The 24556-nt window shown below is 37.2% G+C and overlaps 1 protein-coding gene across 1 annotated transcript in view; it reads right to left on the bottom strand.

Moving 5' to 3' along the window:
- Positions 1-24556, bottom strand: part of VWA8 (von Willebrand factor A domain containing 8) — a 370368-nt gene that overhangs the window by 167675 nt on the left and 178137 nt on the right. Inside the window, exon 21 of the mRNA XM_082859564.1 lies at positions 22628-22704. Coding sequence (XP_082715690.1) covers positions 22628-22704 — 77 coding nt within the window. The remainder of the gene's footprint in view (positions 1-22627; positions 22705-24556) is intronic.

The following is a 24556-nucleotide window of genomic DNA, read 5'->3' as shown; positions in this document are numbered from 1 at the left end:
ATATGGTGCTAAACTCTAGTCTTCTTTTAACTCTGTGATTTTAAAGTTTTTTTTTTAAGTTGGAGTTATTAATGTTTCAACAGTAATTTAAAATGATTCCAGATGCAATAAAAAGTAATTAGATTGAATAAAGACCAGGTTTTTATTAAACTAAGGAAAGAAAATTGGCCTCTGGAGAGCAAGCACAATCCGTTCTTGCAACGTTGCGTGTAAAGGTACATTAAGCTAATATCTTCGAATTTATTGAGGAGCAAAAGATCTCAAAATAGCAATGTTTACTCTGAGGATAATAGTTTAGTAAGTTGCATTTAAATTGGTTTATGGTTAGCTGTCTTTTAGAAAAACAATAATAGTTAAACACAAGGGTGACGGAAGAAAAAAGACACACAAGAGTTTTAAATAGCTAATAGAAATCTTCTCTAACTTTGTAGCTCATTAAAATAGAGATGGCTACAGTAACAGTCCACTCATTATTATAAGCCAAGCATGAGAAAGGAAAGATAGAACATGGCACTTAGGAGGCACTTAACAAATATTTGCTCAATATTTTAAAAAGTGGGATGATTATAAAAATCATCTATAAAAATAGAATTAAATGGTAATTTTCACAAATAAGATACAACCATACCATTACTTGAGAGGTGCTGTTGAAGGATATTTTCAAGTGAAGAAGTCATGGAATAAACAAGAACGTCACTTCCACAAGGCTGATTTTAAAGCAAGCAATGAAATAAAGATAAGATGTACTACTAATAATTATCACTAATAAAAGAGAGAGTGGTACTTAGACACAGGGGATGCAAACAAATTTGAGAATTAATTAAATTGAGAATAAATTAATGTTTACAAATATTCTGGGCTCTCTGAACACTCCCTTCCTACCTTGCCTATGAAAGACATATTTATTTTGCCATGTTGGGGAAGAAACTTCCCTGAGCCCTCAAACAGAAACAGTCATTAATATAAGCAGTGTTGCCACACACTACAAAAAAAGGAAGACAAAAATGAACTATGATTATTGCAGTGTTAGTTGAAAACCAGCACTGGCCTAATTCTGAGTCCTCCTAGTTTGGTCAATCACTTAAGTTCTTTTTCTTTTAAGATTTTCTTTTTTTTTTTTTTTTTGATGTGGACCATTTTTAAAGTCTTCATTGAGTTTGTTACAATATTGCTTCTGTTTTATGTTTTGGTGTTTTGGCCGTGAGGCATGTGGGATCTTAGCTCCCTGACCAAGGATCGAACCCACAGCCCCTGCATTGGAAGGTGAAGTCTCAACCACTGAACTGCCAGGGAAGTCCCAATCACTTAAACTCTTGAAACCCAAGATGACTCATCTCTACAGAGGGAATCAAAATAGAACATATGAGGATACAGTACAGTAAAAAGTAAGAAAGATAAAAGTGAGAGAGACATTATTATTATATGTGCTTTGAATGCTGTGAGGGAAAAGTCCTTTTAGTAAGATAAACAGAATATTTTTTCTGCCAAAGTGACTCCGGCTCTTAAAATACTTGTTTTGGAGGACAGATAGTTTATTTAGTTGTCAATCACTCATCACTATGTCCAGATGCATAAAATGCTAACAAACCAGAAAAGGAAGGAAGACATTAGGGGGATAGTATTTATGGAAGGAATTCTACTGTGGTGCAGCACTTTGCTCTCCAGAGGCAGGATCTTCTGGGAACAGCAGGTAGAAAATAGCCACAGCAAAACAGTCATCTGATGGAAGCTAAAATTTTCAAAATAGTTTTCAAAATCTACTTACCCTCCTTACCACGTCTCCTAGCAATATAGTAACACTTATTAAAAAAGAAATTCCTCCAATATTCAAAGCCACGCTGATAATCAAATACTTTAACAAAATCTGAACATTTTATAAGTTGTCTAGTCTTTAAAAATAAATATACTAAGATAGAATATTAAACACAGGATCTTTTGTCTTTACTCTGAAAACTAGCTTTCTGGCTTGGTAAATTTTAGGGACTCAAAATGACCTAATTTCTTTGTAGGAACTTCATTTCCCCTTTACCAGACAAAAAAAGAAAAACAATATGCATGCCTCTTACTTAACTTTTCCTCTGACATTAAATAAGGCATTTTCTAAACCGTTTTTGAAAAGGAATAAAATGAGATGAAGATTAAAGTACAAAACTAAATGAGTGTACAAAGATGCACACACAGAAGAAACCAGAGTGTGAGGCGGGTGAATATTGTATCCACTGGATAAATCTTTATCAGAAAATATAGTATCGGGCTTCCCTGGTGGCGCAGTGGTTAGGAGTCCGCCTGCCGATGCAGGGGACACAGGTTCGTGCCCCGGTCCGGGAGTATCCCACATGCTGCGCAGCGGCTGGGCCCGTGAGCCATGGCCGCTGGGCCTGTGCGTCCAGAGCCTGTGCTCCGCAACGGGAGAGGCCACAGCAGTGAGAGGCCCGCGTACCGCGAAAAAAAAAAGAAAATATAATATCTAGTAATTTATATTTTCAAATGCCTCGTTAATTGGGTAACAACATAAAAGTTTGATAGAGTGAAAAATTAAGTGAATACATTTTCATATCAGGATATACCATAATTATTCATTCAATAAATATTTACTGGACATCTATTAATGGGCACTGCTTTAGATAAGATGGATAAGTATCTGTGAAAGTAAACATTCCTTCCTTTGCTGAGCTTAAATTCGTAATATATTTAAGTAAACTTATCTTACCATACTAATAATGTGCCACCTTTGACACAGCAGAAACTGGATCTTGCATGAAATTAAATATCAAAAGATATTTTACCACAGGCAATTCAAAATAAAGTTAAAATAAGTATTTTTGATCACTAAGACAAATGATAAACAGCCTTCGACTATTTTTTTTTTTTTTTGCGGTACGCGGGCCTCTCACTCTTCTTGCCTCTCCCATTGCGGAGCACAGGCTCCGGACGCGCAGGCTCAGCGGCCATGGCTCACCGGCCCAGCCGCTCTGCGGCATGTGGGATCTTCCGGGACCGGGGCACGAACTCGCACCCCCTGCATCGGCAGGCGGACTCTCAACCACTGCGCCACCAGGGAAGCCCAGCCTTCGACTATTTAAGTCAGAGAAGACCTAAGTCCACCAGCTCTCCATGAAACTGGTCAGGCATGCCTCTGTTGGTTAATAACCCAAAATACACCTCCTGTGCGATACTTACAGCTTAAAATTTACTATGTAAGTTGCATTTTGTATTACCATAATAGTATTCGGTATACTATAATCCATGAATTATTTTATCCTAATTTCTGGTTGTTCATCAACTTGAAACAATTCCCAGTGCTCTGGTTTATTTATCACACTTGAACCACTTGAGTCAAATAGAAAACAGTATGTAAATAAGCGTTCTATTTGGAGAACTCCTAACTTAAAGAAAATCGATGTTTAAGTTTTCTGTAATATACCTATTTTACTAAGTTTTTATGATAGGTGTTCTTAAAGGAAGACACTGCTGAATCGTAAGAAAAATAATATATATTGCTTTTAGCAACGGAAGTTAAAGAGTTTATTTCAACCCCAGCCTATTTTCCAGTGTGATTTTAATGGCAGAGGAGAAGGAACAAACACCTCTGAGGAATCAGAGGGCAGAGGACAGAGCAGTCCTCTAGCACGTTTCTTCGCCATCTCCCGTTTTTTCCTTAAAATTTGATGGAGATTTTGAATGCCATTCCATAATACACCTAGCTGTTCCAATACAAACGCGTGTAAGACACCGTTAGGAAGACAGCAACAAAGAGCTGCTGTCTAGGACACCGGGGTGAGTGGAAGACGGCTGACACTGCTCTGCCAGTTCAGTCTCTGGCCGCTTTTTCTCTTCCGGTATCTAGCACACTCCTTGAACCCCAAATGAAATAAATGAGTGGGTATGAAATGGCAAATGCTGTTTTCACTGCGTTATGAACTGTGTCAGGATCATGACTGTGGAGAGCCTCCCACGTGAGGCTGAAGAGGCATTACGGGCAGCATTTTCTGACTGGAGCTGCTGGGCATCTCAACTACTGCACCTTTTCAAGATAGCAGCAGCTCAGGTCACCTTGGGACTTGAAAAGTTCTCCCGTCTCCCGGGCAAATCTCTTCTACTCTTTCAGGATGAAAATGAAGGTGTGGTCCATTTGTCCTGTTCTCTCACTTGAGTTTAGGTGTTATTGCTATTTATTCAAGGTTAGCCAGAGGATCTCGAAAACCTGAAAAAGAGTACTTAATACACAGATAAAACTTAAAATATAAAAGGCATGTTTACAGGCGCAAAAGGCTGGAAATAGGCTACCATCCATCAGGGCTACTCAAAAGTCAACTTCTCAGGGAGGCCTTCCCTGGTCAACCTATGAAAATTATACACCTCACTCTGCCCCCCTTCCCTGCTTTATTTTCCCCATGGCACCTACCATCTGACAGACTACATTTTTTTTTTTTGTGGTACGCGGGCCTCTCACTGTTGTGGCCTCTCCCGTTGCGGAGCACAGGCTCCGACAGACTACATATTTTAATGATCTTGTTCTCTCTCACTAGCAACTAGAATATAAATATGAAGCCTGGGGTTTTCAGCTCTTTTGTTCCTGCTGCAGTCACTCATGCTAGAAAAGTGAGCAGCATCTACTAGGTGTTCAACAATGTTTGTTGAAATGGGTGCACTCCAGTCAGCTACTCCAGTCACGTACCCTAGGCTGCCCTGAGTTGCTGGCAATTCCTTAAGCACTGTGCCCAGTTGTGTGCACTTTTCCTGGGAAGTTCTTTCTTCCCTTCTCCCCACTTTGCCTGACAAACTGTTAAGGCCCGTTCCTTAAAGGCTCAACTCAAATACTGCCTCCTCTTTGAAGCATTAAGTATTTCTCACGTCTACACTCCCAGCTGAACTACTGGCCCATAGAAAGCATTTTACACTCATGAAACATTTTAGTTGTTCAGGTAACCGCAGAACCAGCCCAAACTGGCCCTATCCTGTTTCTAACAAGTTACTGAATTACTTTTCAAAGACAGCAGAACAAAACTGCAAGTCATGCAGGCCAAGCATGCACAGAGGAGAAAATTTTGTCCTCAAGTAACACCTAGAACCAAAATTTCTACCCACCCCCTCCCCCGGCCATGGGACCAAAGGACCAGGACATGACCAGAACCTGAACACGGGATCCCTTTCAGAGGTGAAGGGTCCATCGTCCAGGAAGACCCAGTGCTGAAGCCCCCTTTGCCACACCTTACCACAAATGGCCACTTTCCAAAGCCCTCCAATCAGAACGTGCCCTGCCAGTGATTCTGCATACCAACCCTCCTCACCTAACTCATGAAGGTTTGACTGAACCCCAGACTGGGGAGACAGATTTGAGCCCTGGTATTGGCTTCTATGTGCATTGGGCAGAGAGCCCTTGCTCGGTAACATTTCTATGACTGTCCCCTCACTAGGCATACCATCTATAGACAAGAGGATATCATATATACATATATTTTTAATATACCTAGAGCCTGTCATCATGCCTTGTACCTTCTATGCATGTAATAAATGTTTGCATAAAGGATGAATAAACCCGTGAGTGTATTAAAACTATATTATGTATTACCAATTTGTAAAGCAGATTATTAGGTATGAAGGGTTATAAAATGAATAATCCAGAGCTCCTGCTCTCAAGAAACTCACATGACAAGAGATATATAAGATAAATGTAAGTCACATCAGACTCCAGGCTCCCGATGCAGGGGGCATGGGTTCAATCCCTGGTCAGGGAACTAAGATCCTGCATGCCACCCGGCACAGCCAAAATAAATAAATAAATACAAAATGAAAATAACTTACATCAGAATGTGATAAGGGCTATAATAGAAATTAAAACAAAGTTCAATGTGTACACAGAGGAGAAGGCAATTAATTCTGACTGAAGAAAACAGGACCTTGATGATTAAATTTGATTTTAACTGGCAGAGATGGGTGGAAGGTGCTTCCAGATAGAGGAATAGGAAAACACGTCGAAGTTTGGAGATACAAGAGTAGTTTGGGGAAGAACCGAGCATGTCTAGAACATAGCTGCATGGAGGGGAGTAGAGCTGGATAGGTGGGGTGAGTCGGAGTGCACACTCTTCTTAAATATCGTGTGCTACGAGTCTGACTTTCATCTCATGGGAATGGAGGACCAATCATCTATCCATTTCAGAGAGAGGATTCTCTAAATGGATGTCTCAAAGATGGATGGGAAGGAACAGACATTGCATTTACTCATTTGCTTAACAAATCTTATCAAACATCTACCATATTCCAGAAATCATGCTGGAGGAGGCAGTTCAAAGAAATGCCCCTGCCCTTAGGGAGAGAACACTGTCTAGCAGGGAAGACAGAGGTGGAAACACGTGATTGTGATAAAGAATGACGTGTATAATAGCAGAGCCTACTCTAGGTCAGTGGCTCTAAATGTACCATTAATAAAATGTTTTTGTTTTAAGAAGATACATTCTAAAGTACACCAAAATAGAAACAACAACTGAGCTAAAGATGAAAAACAATACCTTAAAAACACTTTAAAATTTTATTTGTTAATAATACAAAAGAACCCCTTTTTGTTCTCATTAAAAATTAAAGAAGGATATTTTAAAAAGAATAATGTGATTAATACATTTTATTACTTGTGTGATTTAAAGGTCCAGTCCTAAATTGAGTTTATTTCAATACTTACTATAGCTGAAAAAGAGCTCACAAAGACTCGTAGCTCCAAACAGAAGTGCAATATTGACTGCAGTCCCTATAGCTCAACATGCATTTTTCAATCTCATCTATCAAAACATACAAAGGTTTTCGTTACAGTTAGGCTTGGGAATTTCCATCTTTCCTGATGTCAGTGTTTTTGCAAACCAATCAGACAGCGTCACATTTTATATATATTTTGAACGAATAGGTTCAAAACTCATTGAAACTCTTCATTTGTAGGAAATTGTATTTTAAATTGTTTTAGTGTGCAGACGTGAGACATTTTAGGAGTACTACGATCTATTTCTACTTCTGACACCAAATATGTGGGTTTTCCACACCCGACAATTCTCTAGAGACCCTAGAGTCATCTTATGAGACTCTCTTATCATTCTGGAGATTCCAAGGGTCTTAGAACTGAAGACGAAGACCAAATATTTTAACAAAAGATACCCTTATAACACAGGAAATTACAAGCGTTTTAGAAGCTCTTGTGCTGGGAAAGGGAATGAAGACCAAACATATAATTATTATATCACAATATCACAGAGTGACATACATTATTTTCAGCCACAAAAAAACTAACTGAAAGTTATAAACATCTGATTTAAAAACACTCTCTCCAGAGAAGTTTTTTTTAAGGAGTTATTTTCTACTTTACTGCTAAAACATGACCTGTAGCTTGAAGGGTCAAATTAAATGTGTTTTTTTTTTTTTAATTTTTAAAGTATCTGTTACATAGCATCTCTCTAACAGCCATTAACACACAGACAGATCAACAAATTGTGAACTCTTGACTTGGTAAAAGACAAATGGGCAGGTTTGACAGATCTTTTAAATACTTTACAATGAGATTATAAGTGAGACTGTGTAGTATGAAAGATTTTCACAGTCAGTTCCTACCTTATTCCAAAATATTGCAATAGTTCTGGCTTTGCTTTAAAGCTCTTGTTTTTATGTGACATATCTAACTGGTGACATCCTGTTGCACTGTGTGCAAGTCTGCTTTCAATCTTCGTGGCAGTGTTTTGTTTTGAATCATCATGGAGTGAATACATTTCATGTGTGATGTCCTCTGTAACCTTATTTAAGAGTCTTGTCTCTATCCAATCAACTCAGACGCTCCATCAATAGTTATACTTACATAATTTTCGGCCGATTGCATGGCATTTGTTTATGTTTACATTATTAATGATATTTTCAACACAGGGTTGCTTCTTCAAGAATCTTTTAAACCACTATCCATTATATGAGGGCTGGCTTAGTTAACACTGGGTAACGTAAACCACAAATCTGCTAAACTGGGCACAGTAAACTGTTATGTGTTGTCATATTGTGCAAACAGATGAATACCTGAGAGCGCCACTGTCATCTTCCCATAATACAAACTCCCACAATTCTCTCTGGATACGTCCCATTTCCCATATGTGACAAACTGAACAAATGAGGGTGCCAGTGTCAGTCAGTATACTAAATATTGGTAATGCTTATTTCATATTTTTAAAAGCAAAGTAAATATAAATTCTAATGTCTTCCCATGTTCCAGTGGATGGTCTTGAACTTCTTGGTACGTGCTCCCCACTTTAAGAAGCGCTTTGTACTAATGTTGTCACAAAGAAAGGAAACATCTGCTTGTGAAGGAAAAGAAGGAAGGGTCTAAGAAATTTTCCTAGAAGAAAAGACTTTGATTTGCATTTTGAAGAAAAAGTAAGAATTTTCCAGATAGACTTGATAGAGTGGGGCATTCCAGGCTATAAAAGCTGCAAGTGGCAAGTGAGGGAGTCGTGAATAGGCATGTGATTCTTGGGAACCACAAGCTGTTCATATGGATTAAGCCCGAGTATGTGGGAAAGAAAGGTTGGAAGTAAGACTAATGAAATGAAAAATGATGGGGCTCAGATTAAGGACTATGGACTTGATATTGTTGGCAATGGGCATCACTGACAGGTCTGAGCAGGAGAATAAGTGATCAGCTTTACTGATGGAACAGTACGAGGCTTGGGAAAGACAGATCGAAGGCTGAGTTTTTAACCAGGAGGCTACTGTAAAAATCCAGGCAAGAGAAAATTAGGAATGGATCTATGGCCCAGAGGATGGAATTGAAAGGACTTGGTCACAATTCTAGGTTGAAGGAGAAGAAACTATTTTAATAGTCTAGGTATGGCTAGTGACTGTAGGAAAGGCAAAGAGGAAAATATTTGGGAGACCTAGAAAAATGTAGACATGATTTTGTAATAACTGGCTGTCAAGATAAAGGACAGGGAAAGGAAAAAGGTATATCGATTACAGACCAGGTGACTGGATACAGGATTCCATAAGCTCAGAGAGGAAACATCCATTCTTTCCTTTACCAATCATAAGCACTGCTTTACTGATACCCACCATGAATGAGGTATAGAAAAGGGGCTGGAGGACATTTATAAAGGAAAAGTTGGTATGAAGAGATGGACATTTGGGATTTGAAATGCTCCAGAGATACCAATGTGGATATTTTAAAAAGAAAACTGCAGATTCAAAGCGAAGAAGAGAGGAAGGGGCAGGAGATATATGGACAATACAGATTTATAGAGAAGAGATTTAATTTTAACTGGGTACCTACCACACACCAGGCACTGTCCTAGACACATGCGACATATGTCATTTAATACCTCCAACAATCCTATGATGAAATTCAGGCTCAAAGAGGTTACCCAAACTCATGCTTTTCTTTTATAAATTTGAGGCTTCTGTTTTATTTTAGCCCAGTTTTATAATAAATGGTTTATACTTTTTGATGCAATGCATTCCTAAAAACCATGTCTTAAAACAAATGAACACTGCTGACTATGTAGCACTACTGTCATCTGATCAGCTGCCAGCAGAAACCAGTAAATATGTATTAGTAAAAGTGTTCAAATAATGCAGCAGCAGAATTTAAGTCCTTGGTGGAAAATGATATTCAATTATATACAACTTAAACCACTACCACTAAGAGTTGGTAAAGAAAATCACATTCAGAATGCGGTGTGTATAACACGAAAGACACCTTTGTTAGTAGATTGCTGAGCTTATAGTGCTATCCCTACTTTATTCAGTTTCACTCAGCTGCTGCAGGCTCAGCCCTGCTCAGTTCCTGATTTCCTATTCTAACCAGGGAACGAGATACATGACTCATTGGTTTTGCTCAGAGAGGTTATAAATCTCCTATTTGGGGATGTACTGATACTCGTACAAGTATCCCTAGTAACCCTTGTCCCGAAAACCCTATTCCCCCTGCGTCAGACCCTAGCTAGGCCTGGTAACTTCAGCTGTTGGCTGGAATCCTATTTCAAACTATCACTAGTCCAAGTTCTCACAAGTCTCTAGTTACTATAATCTGTAATCTTTTATGGATCCATCGTACATAGGGTCAATTCAACCACTGAATCTGCAGAACAGACAAAGCTGCTAAAATGCTAGAATGTCTTGCTGTAAATCCCAGCACGATTATGAAGATAGTAACTACTGCCAAACTATTCATTTCCTCCTTATCACATCACCCTATAAAACCTTTTATATCATTTCCATTATAGCATTGATGTTTTCCAGTTTACTGAATTATTTGTTCATTGCATGCCTCCTTTTTACCACTAGAAGGAAAGCTTCATGGCAGCAACGACCTTGTCTATCTTGTTCATCACTGCATTTCTCAAGGCCTAGAACAGTGCTAGGGGCTGCACTCAACAGGAGGCCGAGTTTTCTGGTAGGGTATATTGTTGGTGGCTGGTAGTATATGTTGTTGGTGTCCTACCCAGATCTCCTTTGCTACCAAAGGCACCCATCTCACAGCTACTGTAGCATTGACTTCTAAAAGCTCACAGCTGCACCCCTCTCCAAAGAACTGCCCTCCATCACTGGGGAGTATCTTGTCCAGAAATGCCTGGGAAGTTAGAGGTTCTCCCTGATTCCTCTCCTGACTAATGCCTCACTGACGTGGGAGCAAAGAAGCCTGGCTCTCTTACTTCCAGGTGGGATAACTGAGTAGTGCCATTCGTGCTCCAGAGCTTCCTGTGAGGAGGCTGAAGCCAGACTTCACCTAAAACCACTTCTTGGGGGTTCCCTGGCGGTCCAGTGGTTAGGACTCCGTGCTCTCACTGACAGGGGCCAGGGTTCGATCCCCGGTCAGGGAACTAAGATCCCACAAGCTGCATGGGGCGGCCAAAACTAAAAAACTAAAAAATAAATAAAACCACTTCTTTTCCGCAGTCTTACCCTGATTCCTTCACTTCCCAGAAAGTTTCACCTAAAAGCTCTCCTTCTAAAATCACTTATACAGATATTTCCATCTCTGGTTCTGCTTCTAGAGTACCTAACCTAGATATCTGTTGACTATTTGGATGCATGAAGGAATAAAGTCGAATGAAATAAAGAAGAAATTCTTAGATTTTCCAGTAGTGCTCTTAATTCTTGCACAAAACATTACAGATATATATCCATTAAGAGAAACAGATAACGGTGTTGTGAACTAAGTGATCGCATTAGGACGCAAATCTACCTGCTTAATTTAAGCGCCTCATCCCGTCTCCTTCAGCTCATGGTGTCACTGTTGCTATCATCTGAAGAGTCTGGCTAGAGCAATATCTGTCTCACTTATAAGAATTGGCACTTTATAAGCTCAACAAAAAAACATTTTAGACCTTAATGAATTAAAAGATGGTTGGGAAGTATATGACACTGGCCCAAGATACTTCTTCACTCTATCAGCTTAACTAAGGATGCTGCTGAAAGAAACCTGCAGGTGAAGCTCTCCAGAGAGAGGAGAGCAGGTTTAAGTGGTTGGAGCGCAAGGTTAAGCATGTTAAAATAATCTGATATTGAAACAACTGTAAGACTGAGTTTACTTTTTATTACAACTAAGGACTAAAAGTTTTAAAAAATTCCCCTCCGCCCCCACCATCAGAGCATCACTGATTTTACAGTGGAAGTCAGTGTGAAATAACTATTTTCTTAACAAAAATTTGCTTTACAATTTAAAAAAACATGCATACAAATGACTGGAAGGTTATAAACTAAATTGAGAATAGTGATTGACTTGAAGAAGGGGAGATGAGATTGGAGGTGGTGGTAAAGGGGACTTCAGCTATAACTAGTGTTTCCCTTCTGCAAAAAGAAGAGTAGAATCAAATTTGAGAAAAATATTAATAGTTGTTAAATATGAGTGATAAACTTGGGTATGTGCTGCATGTTTTTATTTACATTTTTTTGATTTTTGAAATTTTTCTCAAACTAAAAAAGTGTATAACACTTGAAAAGAATGTAGCTATTCTCTAGTGGCAAAGGATATAACAAAACTAAGAAAAAACACACACTGTATCAGTGGTTCTCAAGCTTATTTAGCTTGTGATTTAGGAAATAAAAATAAAAAAGAATCCCATAGAATCCTGCTTGTTTCCAGTCTTCTCTTCCAAGACAGTCTAGAGCAGCCTGCTGGCTGGGGTCTCCAGTTTCAGGGTCTGTCTGCAGCTCTGACTCACCCACCTCTATAACCTACAACAACCATTTGGTGAGTGCACCGAGAACTGAAGCCGTGTCCGCCTGGGAGGAACATCATATAAAAGATCACAGGAATTGATCTGGTTTACAATTTTATGAATTACCTGGGTGACAGAACAGAAAACAGAGCTGTTAAGTACACTGATGATACACCTCAGGAGAGGTGCATTAAGACACAAAAGAAGTTTAATAATATGGAGAAGTAGTCAAGAAAACAGAAAATGAAATTTAATAAGGATATTATTATTGGAAAAAAAAGGGAATATGGAATAACTGGCCAAAGGAAAGGCTTTGGGATCAAGCTGGGCAAGGATTAGAAATATGAAGCAAGAATTTAAAAAATCAAGCTATTATATGTAGATTGAAGTATTAAATCTAAGAATTGGTTGACCAACAAACTTAACACATGGCTAGCACTTTAGTGAGGTACTTACTAAAGTGCTACTATCACTAAAATACTATTTGATCCGCATGACAAAGTCAAGAAGCAGCACACTGCAGTGGTTAGAACATAAGGCTGAAGCCAGACTGTATGAAGACAGCTGTGTGACCTCAGACAAGTTTTCTAACCTCTCTGTGCCTCTGTCCTCATCTGCAAAACTGGGATGGTAACAGTACTGAACTCAGAGTTGTGTGCAAAAACGAGTTGCAATTTGAAAACAGTGTAGAACAGTGCCTAGCACAGAGTAGCTGCTAGTTACATGTTTGTTAAATGAAAAAGCAAAAATAGTACAGAAATTTAAATGGATTTGGAGTCAAAAATTATTACAAACCTAAATATCTACATGGAAAAGTTAGAGGTAGTGGCATAATTCATTCTGTAAGAAAAGGCAGTAGAAGGCATTCTTAGTGGGAAAACTACCGTCTAACTGCTGATAAAAATGTTTCTAAAATAGCCTTTCCAAGTTCATAATGCAGAAGATGAGACAGAAGGAGTATCCCGGCAGCCTATGACATCAGACACATTTCCAGTTCTCCATTGCTCTTATCAGAATGTCTTGATGGCTCAATAATATTTTTTTCCATGAGACTTCAAAAAAGCTTTTAGTTTTTCTATTTCTTACCGATACATCTATTTGCCCTTTGGGACTTCGTGAATTTCAAAATTTATACAGTCACATTCAGTTTTCTTCAGATTGAGGAAAGCCTTGTATGCTGAATGATGCTGTGCTTTTGAAAGCATGTCATCATTCACTCCAGGATATTTGATATGGAGAAGGTCAGTGCTACAGTTTTACACTTCCTTTTATCTCATTTGATTTCATAAAGAAAAAGTATACAAAAATATGAAAGGGGAAAGACAAGGGTTTTACCAATAACCATCTACAGTGCAATGCAGTCGTCCTCCCCTTGTCCACTCTTCTTTTCTCCTCAGCCTCCATACAGTTATCAACCTAAAATTAGCCAGTTAAACCCACTTTACCACTTCCCTTCTTCCCGTTTTCATTGCCAGTATGTTTGTTTGGCTCCAACAATTTTATCTGGATTACTGCAATCACCTCCTAGTGTTCTCTGTGATTCAAGTCTCATCTGACCCTGATCTACCCACAGACTATGGTCCTAATGATCTTGCTTTAATGCCATCACATTGCATTCAGGATAGAATCCAACCTCAGCAAGGCCCATGAAGTCCCCACAAGGTCCACATCTTCCTCTTGGCATCAGCTCTTGCATCTATCCGCATACATTCCATGCTACCCAAGCTGCCTTCACGTCCTACTTTTAGACAGTTTGTTTTCTTTTTCTTTTTTTTTCTTTTTTTTGCGGTACGCGGGCCTCTCACTGTTGCGGCCTCTCCCGTTGTGGAGCACAGGCTCCGGACGCGCAGGCTCAGCAGCCATGGCTCACGGGCCCAGCTGCTCTGCGGCATGTGGGATCTTCCCGGACCGGGGCACGAACCCGTGTCCCCTGCATCGGCAGGCGGACTCTCAACCACTGCGCCACCAGGGAAGCCCTAGACAGCTTGTTTTCAGTAACTGCAATGCCTTGTTCTGTGTTCTGCACTTAGAAAACTCCTACTTATCCCTAAAGACTCAGTTTGAGTGCCACCTTCTCCAGACCCTTCCAGCAAATCACATGCATACACTCAGAGGGTTGGGTACCTCCCTTCAAGGGTCCCACAGAACCTGCACATGTTTCTTTCTTGGCTTATATACAACACTGTATTATAAATGTTGATGTATTCTCACCCACTGACAAGCAAGCAAGCACATCTAGTCAAAATCAAGATCATCATCTATACAGTCAGCCCTCCACACCCACAGGTTCTGCATCTAAGGACTCAACCAACTGTGGATTGAAAACATTTGAAAAAAAAAATCTTAAAGTTCCAGAAAGCAAAACTTGAATTTGCTGTGAGCCAGCCACTATTTATATAGCATTTATATTGCATTTATAACTATTTATATAGCATTTACATTGTATTAGGTATTATAAGTAACCTAGAGATGATTTAAAGCATATGGGAGGACATGTGTAGGTTATATGCAAATACTATGCCATTTTATATAAGGGACCTGAGCATCCTTGGATTTGGGTATTCGTGGGGGTCCTGGAATCAATCCCCTACAGATACTAGGAATGACTGTACATCATCCGTGCCCCCAAACAGCTATGGGCAAACAACAGGAATCTAATAAATACAAATTAGGTGAAATGAATTAATATATAATGAATAAACCTGACTCCTGCCTTCAAAAAATTCCTTATTTAGTTGGGGAGGCATGACTGGGGAAGGGGGTATAGACATAAGATATAGAAATTATAATGCAAATCAGAGTGAGAGGAAGTGGGCTATGTGGCAAGAAACTAATACTTATGAGTTAGCCTGAGTATTTAGGGACCTAAAATGTGCCAGACATTGTGGTTGGTCCTTGGCAAACATTTTCACCTAATTTTCACAACCATCTTGAAGGGTATTATTATTTCAATTTGGTAGGTAAAGAAATCAGGACTCAAGGAGTTCAAGGCACATAAAAGTTAATGCTAGAACCTAGGGGCAGGAATAAAGACGGAGATGTAGAGAATGGACTTGAGGACACTGGGAGGGGGAAGGGTAAGCCGGGACGAAGTGAGAGAGTGGCATGGACATTTATATACTACCAAATGTAAAACAGATAGCTAGTGGGAAGCAGCCGCATAGCACAGGGGGATCAGCTCGGTGTTTTGTGACCACCTAGAGGCGTGGGATAGGGAGGGTGGGAGGGAGACGCAAGAGGGAGGAGATAAGGGGATATACGTATACGTATAGCTGATTCACTGTTATAAAGCAGAAACCAACACACCATTGTAAAGCAATTACACTCCAATAAAGATGTTTAAAAAAAATCTAAATGATTAAATTTTTAAAAATTATTAAAGTTTTTAATAATTATAAAAAAAGTTAATGGTAGAGACATAATTTTATCTTTTAAAATCCATGTTCTTTCTATCACAATGGTACAAATTCAGTCCTGTGGAGTTTCAGAGGAGGGAACAAATACACCCAGAATGACAAATCAGAAAAGTTCCATGCAGAAGTAACAGTGGACCAAATCTTGAAGTATTCGGGGAGAAACAGAGTATATTTTAGAGGGAAGAATAAAGACAGGTATGCATATAACTTCAAAACTTGTGAGTAGGACAGAGAATGGTTCAGTCTGGAATAAGTTGAGCATACACTGGGAACATCTCACTGAAGAGAAAGTTGGGACTTTGCTGGGGGACCTGAAAACTCTGTATTTACAATGGGCACCAGTATTAGAAAAATAAACAAGCATATGGGTCATGCTAATGACTGGACCTGCGCCGTCGTCTTCTTATATGAAGGGTAGCAGATGAAAAAAATCTGGTAACATAAGAATTTCAAAACTAAGATAATTCTGATTTTAATACAGAAGTATATTTTTATCCAAAGAGGAAATATAGCTACAGAAGTTCACATATCAAGTGTCCTCTTTAATGTCAAATTAACATACTATTGTGGGAAAAGAAGTAAATAAATACACTTCACAAATGTGAGCCATGTAGTCTCCTCTGCTTGAAATATATACCATAAAAGTCATTCTACTCATTAATCTTTTAAATTATCTAAATCATACTCTTAGGACAACAGCTTGATTTTAACTAAAAACATGAATTGCCTAGCTTGCTCATTTTATGAGATCTGATCATTAAAACATAAGATGGCCATACTCAAAAGTACGTTGGTTGTATGTTTTCTTCATGTATGTTTGGTAATGGTTTTACTTATCAAGATTATGTTTTGAATGGCACATAACCAATTTTGTTGGAATGCATCCATCAACTAAATTGAGTGTGACTGATTACTTAGATGGTAACATTGCCAATCCATTAAAAGGAACCTGAAATTGACAGAGTTAATGACATTAAATAGGTCACCCATAGATCAGAGAAGTTCCGAACATTTTTTTTGACTGCTATTTTTAGATCTTTTAAAACATATGTTTCTCTTAAGGCAATTTCACGAGCTTTAATTTTATGACAAATATAGTCATAAAGTTGTACATAATAAAGAAAAAAACCGTCCACATTGAAATTAGTGGGAATGTCAGTCTATTTAATGAAAATCCTTTCATAATATATATTTTAAACACAAATGGAGATTTTTTTACTTCCAACTTTACATAACAAATTAAATATCAAATACTGACAAAGAGAGGTACCCCAGTATCTAAATGAGTAGGTATTTTATTTGTAATACTATCATCAATCAATGATATAGCAATGACTGATATAAGCAAAAATAATAAAAATCTGTAACTTTGAAAATTTTATTACATTTTGAATTTAGAAAGTTTTTTCATAGAAAATATATTTATGTAGCCAATATCAGAATTACCATGGGATATAATCAGCAGGTACTTCTTTACTATTTATGAATTATTTGTTACTTTTCAACAAAAGATTGGTATAAGGGACATTCTAGGTAGAAAGTAAAGCATAGTACAGTTGGCCCTTTGTATTCACAGTTTCTGCATCATGGATCAATCAATCTCAAATTGAAAATATTTGGGACAACAAAAATTTCCAGAAGTTCCAAAAAGCAAAACTAGAATTTGTCATGTGGCAACTATTCACACTACATTGACACTGTATTTACAACTATTTATATAACATTTACATTGTATTAGGTATTGTAAGTAATATAGAGATGATTTAAAGTCTATGGGGGGATGTGCACAGGTTATATGCAAATACTGCACCATTTTATATAAGAGACCTGAGTATCTGTGGATTATAGCATCCATGGGGGTCCTAGAACCAATCCCCTACAAATAATGAGGGATGACTGTATCTCTAAACTTCTAAACTTTCTAAAGCACATTGAATACTGTCTTCTTCTTGCCTATTCAAAGATATTAGAATAAAGACCTAAGAGATATTAAAAATGACCTTGTCAACTTCTATTACTCAGAGATGAGAAAACCAAGACTCAAAAAGAGATTCAAATATAGACAGCCTCAAACACATATAAAGGTTGAAAATCAATTAATCATTCATATAAAAAAGTTTAAAAATAAATAGCATTTTTAAATCCAAAGAAAATAAAAGAAAGGGCATAATAAAGATAAAATCAGAAATTATTGAAATAGAAAAGAAACATACAAAAGAGACATTCAACAGTGCCAAAAGCTGGTTGCTTGAACAGACCAATAATACTGATAACTCCTGGCAAAACTGATCATGAAAAACAGAGAGAAGGCAAATAACCAATACCATGAATAAAAATGATAATATCATTTCTGGGCCTAAGGACATTGAAATATCATAAAGTGGTATTATAAACAACTTTATGCCAATAATTAGAAGACAAGGAATAATTCCTAGAAAAATAAGATTTATTAAAACTTCTTTTTTAACACCTTTATTGGAGTATAATTGCTTTACAATGGTGTGTTAGTTTCTGCTTTATAACAAAGTGAATCAGTTATACATATGTTCCCATATCTCTTCCCTCTTGCATCTCCCTCCCTCCCACCCTCCCTATCCCACCTCTCTAGGTGGTCACAAACCACCTAGCTGATCTCCCTGTGCTATGCTATTGTAAATAGAGCTGAATGAACATTTTGGTACATGACTCTTTTTGAATTATGGTTTTCTCAGGGTATATGCCCAGTAGTGGGATTGCTGGGTTGTATGGTAGTTCTATTTTTAGTTTTTTAAGGAACCTCCATACTGTTCTCCATAGTGGCTGTATCAATTTACATTCCCACCAACAGTGCAAGAGTGTTCCCTTTTCTCCACACCCTCTCCAGCATTTACTGTTTCTAGATTTTTTGATGATGGCCATTCTGACCGGTGTGAGATGATATCTCATTGTAGTTTTGATTTGCATTTCTCTAATGATTAATGATGTTGAGCATTCTTTCATGTGTTTGTTGGCAATCTGTATATCTTCCTTGGAGAAATGTCTATTTAGGTCTTTTGCCCATTTTTGGATTGGGTTGTTTGCTTTTTTTTTATTGAGCTGCATGAGCTGCTTGTAAATTTTGGAGATTAATCCTTTGTCAGTTGCTTCATTTGCAAATATTTTCTCCCATTCTGAGGGCTGTAACTATTAAAGATAATGAATTATAAGCAAAAGGCCTGTTTACAATGAATGTGATGGTGACACAGACCCAAGAATAATTACTAAGTACATGTTACATTTCTTTGCTTCCTTTCTTGCTGCTTGTATTAACTAACCTTCATAATCTACAATCAGAATTAATTGAGCTAGCTCAGCCTAATGTAGCTTTCTTTAAAAATATTCTAATGTCCAATACAGAAATCTAAAAACTGCCTCACCATACAAAGGGACCCTCATATAAAGTGACTTCCATATTTCTGAGCATAAATTTGAGAGCTGATTTCAACCTCTGAAGTCATCCTTAAGAGAAAAGTTGGTTTTCTGCTTGATTATTTTAAAATATAAAATTTTAATTCATTTGTCTTGGCTCTAATTTATAAGTGGCATTAGTATATGCTTCATTAAAACTTTCAAGTAATTACGTATTTTTAAGAGCACCACTAAACAGTACAGACTAAACACAATGAAACCAAAATGAAAGAGATAAAATAGCACAAATAAGAATGAATAACTGCAATGCTCACTGTATCATCCTTAAAACATAAAATATGGGTCTTGCCGCGTGTCTTGTGGCTCAAAAACTGGAACTGTGATATGTTACAAATAAGTTATTCAGGTGAAACTAGCAAACATTTTGATTCTTTCATTATTTCCCCCAAACTTTGTTCATGTAGGAAAAAAACCTGGTGGAAAGACTTAAAGGTGAAGAGAAAAAGGAGTTTTTTTTTAGATTAAGTGGAACATGAAAGACTGAAATAATCACAAACAAGAACAGTATTACAGCTCCTTAAAGATAGAGATTATGTTTCTTATTTCTTTCCATATCTCCTAAAACACCTAGTCCTGTAATCTTGACATAGTAAATTCTTAAAAAAAGAAAAAAGGTTAAGTTGAAATTCCTAGGTTTACGTAAGGCGTAATTCATATAAAGAAGAACTGTGAGATGATGTGGGAATAGGCTAGAAATTTTCTGAAGCTATGTAATAGGTGAGCTATAGAAGTTTAGGAGTTGAGATGACCTTGGCATGCCCTATTAAGATTAGTAAATTAAAATTTGTACAAATTTTGTTAAATTTATTCCTAAGTATTTCATGTTTTTATGCTATTATAAAAGGTATCTAAATATTTTAATTTTCCCATTGTCCATTGCAATTAGATAGGAATGCAACTGATTCTGTACGTTGACCTTGTATCCTGTGACCTAGCTCAATTTACTTTTTAGTCCTGCTAGTTTTTTTCTTTTTTTTTGATTTCTTAGGGTTTTTAATATACACAATCATGTTGTCTCTAGACAATTTTACTTCTTCTGTTTAAATATATGTGCCATTTATTACTTTTTCTTGCCTTACTGCACTGGCTAGGACCTCTAGCATAATGATGAAAAGTGAATATCCTTGCCTTTTCCTCAATCATAGGAGGAAAGTATTTAGTTGTTTGTTTTTTTTTTACCATTAAATATAAGTTAGTTATAGGTTTTCCATAGAAGCCTCTTAACAGGTTGAGGGAGTTTCCTGCTATTTGTAATTTGCTGTAACATTTTATCATGAATGAGCACTGCATCTCATCAAGTGTTTTTGTTTGTTTGTTTGTTTTTTGGTAATGACTGAAATGATCATATGGCTTTTCCTTTATGCTGTAAACAGAGTGAATTAAATTATTTGATTTCAAATGTTAAACCAACTTTATATTCCTGGGATAAAACCAGCTTGGTTATGATGTATTATCCTTTTTATATATTGTTGAATTTGATTTAATACTTGTTAAGGATTTTTGTATCTATGCTCATGGTTAATACTGAACTGTAATTTTCTTATATTATGCAGGTTTGCTGGTAAAAAGTACTCTGTTTTTGTTCATCCAAGAATGTCTGCATTTCTAAAGAATGTTTTGCCAGATATACTATTGTATACTGACTTTTTTTTCTTCTTTTGGCTCTTTAAAAACAACTATTTCACTGACTTGTGGTATTTATTTCTCATGACAAGTCAGTCATCATTTTTATGATTTTCCTCCTATATGTAATATGTCTTTTTTTCACTGGCAGCTTTAAAGATTTCCTTTTCAATTTTCAACAATTTGATTATAATGTACTTTATTGTGGTTTCCTGCTTATCCTGCTAGAGGCTCATTGAGCTTCCTGGATTGGTGACTTCATGTTTTCATCAAATTTGGAAATTTTTTCACCATTACATCTTTAAATATTACTCTGCCCCGTTCTTTGTCCTTTTTTTTTTGAAACTCTAATTGCCCATATGTGAGACTGATTTTTTAAGGTTGCTATTTCTGTCCTGAGAATTCCTAATTATTCCCTCATTATGTTCATTCCCCCTTTATATGCCCTTTATATGCTTGAACATATTTAAGGCAACTGTTTTACAGTCCTTGTCTGCCAATTCTATCATCTGTCATTTTAGGGTCTATTTCTATTGACCATTTGGGGTCTATTTTCTGCTTATCTGTATGCCTAGTAATATTCTATTGAATGCTTCATATTGTGAATGCTCTGTTGTTAAATGTTTGGATTTTGTAGTCTTCTTTCATTGCTCGGTAAGTTTGTTCAGCTAAGCAGTTAATTCACATCAGCTTGATTTTTTTCAAAACATTCTCCCCCAACATACATCCTCTTAACTTTTAAAATCATTTTGTATGAGAAAAACTTACAAAATAGGGTTAAATAGCAAACATCCTTGTTTTTTCAAGTGTTATTTTTAAACTTATTAAGGGTAGGCATAAAGTAGCTTTTACTCTAGGGGCAGATTGACCCTACTTCTAAAGCATAAACTTTATAGGATATCTTATGAATACCAGGAGTAAGTTTAATGAAGTCTCTTAACCATGTGGGAACTCTGGTAATTGTTCAGCTCACCAGTCCCTAGTGGTTGTTCCTTTCCCAGTGTTTGTGAGTCCTGTCCAGTTTTATAGTTCTTTACTGTGGTAGGACTAACCTGGTATTAGTTACTCCATCACAGCCAGAGGTGTAAATGCCAAGAAGGAGTTTTTGACCATCTCTCAGCTTCACTTTGGTCCTCTTCTCTTTCTCCTTTAGTCCACTAACTCTACCTTCTTTTCTCCTACATTTTCCTCTCAAGAACACATCATTATTTAGTGAAAGGATCCAAACCAGAAACCAATTCTTGTAACTCAATCCAGTGTTATTTCCACTACACAATATTTTTGTTAACTTCCTGGGATTAAAACAATAACAATTCAGTCTACTTTTAAGTTGCTTATTACTTGGTATATTCCTTGATTTTTTTTTTTCTCTCTCCCCTTTGGTGGATCTGCTGCTTATATTTTATTTTTAAAATATTCAGAACAGGTTCATTGATAAAGCTAAAAACAATCCATGTTGAGAAAATCTATTTGATTAAAAGCTATCCCTGGACCAGCATTCTAACCACGCAAAATTAAATAATCTACCTCAAGGAAGGCAAGGAGACTAATAACTTACTGCTTCATAGTTTTGACTTCCTTATCTCACACCTGAGATTCACATAGCTTATGTTTCTCCTTGTGAACTATTTTAGCTTCCTGTTAGAGAGTGGGCTTAGTCTCTACATATTTTTCTTCTAATTTAGGAGCCTTTATGTTGATGAAAACTGCTTCCTGAATGTAATGTTCATCACTCTTTGTCCACAAAATATCTATTAATTCATGTTTATAAAGCATTAGTAACTTTAAAAATAAATTTTGCATGGTTTTATTACCTTTTAAGGAGAGGAGAGATAACAGTAGGAGGAACAGAAATTAAACTGGTGTATTAAAAATGGGCCTGTAAGAAAGTATTTTTAAATTGTACTGGGAGCAAAATAAATGACTAAACCAGATCTTAAGAGGTTGTGGGTTTTCTCCTCTTACCTGTGCAGCTGGATATATTCTCGAGGTCTGTTGAGCAGGTGAAGGAATCTATCAACAATCTTGTTTTTTCCTACGCCCTGTAATTACACAAAGAAGCATTAAAAGTAACTTTTGTCTGGAGGTAAAACAAACCAGAAGAATCTCTTACCAAAACCCACTTACTGTTTTAGCTTATTGTTAATGAAAACCAAACGAGTGAACGTATATAGCACATCTTCTATGACATAAAGGTTTTTTCAAAAAAAATTTTACTTCTAAATACAGTAGCTCTAAGTTCTTATTTAAAAGGATATTCATAATTATTTTTAACCTTCTGTGACTTGTTTTTTCTATTCTATAATTTTACACTGAAGTGCAGACATTAGAGCAGAATATTATCTATTTCAGATGTGAAGAATGGCATTAAAGGAAATCAAATAAGTGTAAAAACAATGATTTTTTTCTAATCAGCTCTTCAGAAGTGTGGTTTTAGTTATATAAAGATAAATACAATACTGTACTTCTGTTTTAATCAAACACTAATTTCTTCTCCTTTTATCCTACTTTTTAGTCCTTTAAAACCTTGGAAACCTAAAATTATAACCAGGGTTTATTAATAAGTCTCAACTGTATCTGCTCTTCCTAGAAATGCCCTCATTTCCTTACCACTTACTGATGGCGAGAGTTGCTGTCCTTTCGTAGCGGACAGACTGTTAAAAATGGAATCCATTCCCATGCTACTGCTCCATTTTAAAGTCTTCACTTAGAGGTGGAATACTCTATTAACGGGATGTAAATCTTTTAACAAGTGGGTTGTGTGGGAAGAGTAGAAGTAGTTAAAAAAGCTGAGTTCTGTAACATATGTTCCAGCAATAAATAACACATTGATTTCTTATAATGTTCACATTCCAATGTACGGTAAAATAGCCATGTGGGCTTAAAATGGCGTGTCGCAATCAACGTAAAATTTTAAGTAAATAAATTCAGCTGAGTAAAATGTGTGTTGATATATCAGCTCTGTTCAAGAAACCTAGAGAAAAACATATATCATAAATGCATTGTAATGTCAGAAATACAAAGGATTTCTTGAAAGAAACAAGTCATGAAAAACTATTATGGGGAGGTCCTGCTCCCTCCCCACTTGCAAGATTACAGAATCAGCCATGCCTTTTCAAACTCCTCCTGAGCACTGTTTTAGGAGCTTACAAGGCCCACAAATGTAGGACAATGCAATGTGAAGTCCCAAGCTGCCACTAAGAAGCTCTTTTGCTATGTCTTCTTTAAATGCGTTTAAAGAAAAAATTCAACTGAGTAAATTTTAAAGATCTTTTTTTTTAAGTAAATTTATTTATTTATTTTTGGCTGCGTTGGGTCTTCGTTGCTGTGCGCAGGCTTTCTCTAGTTGTGGCGAGCGGGGGTTTCTCTTGCTGCAGAGCACAGGCTCTAGGCGTGCAGGCTCAGTAGTTGTGGCTCATGGGCTCAGTAGCTGTGGTGCGCGGGCTCAGTTGCTCTGCAGCATGTGGGATCTTCCCAGACCAGGGCTCGAACCTGTGTCCCCTACACTGGCAGGCGGATTCTTAACCGCTGTACCACCAAGGGAGCCCCTAAAGAGCATATTGACTTTATTCAGTGATTCATGTATTGGGCAGCATCCCATCTAGCAGATAGAAAGGAGTTCTGAGGAGCTGTACAAAATGAAAGATTTTGATAGGCAGAAGGGAGCAGGACAAGGAAGTTATACTAGCAAAATTGTTATACTAGGTTGGGACAAGGTCACTTTCCTTTAGGGGAAGGCAGGGGGTCTATCAGGCAAATGACCTCACTAGTGCTGACCAGTGATTCCTCATTGACTGGTTTAAGATTCCATTTCTGGGAGAGGCTGAAACGGTTACCTAGTTAAGTCTGGGTTTTGTGGCGTAGGATTTAGCATAGGTGACTCCATCTGGGGCC

The sequence above is a fragment of the Leucopleurus acutus genome, assembly GCF_964270905.1.
Source record: "Leucopleurus acutus genome assembly, chromosome: 18".
Lineage (NCBI taxonomy): Eukaryota > Metazoa > Chordata > Mammalia > Artiodactyla > Delphinidae > Leucopleurus > Leucopleurus acutus.
Note: the sequence above shows the minus strand (reverse complement) of the source record. Positions and strands in the feature narration are given on the sequence as shown.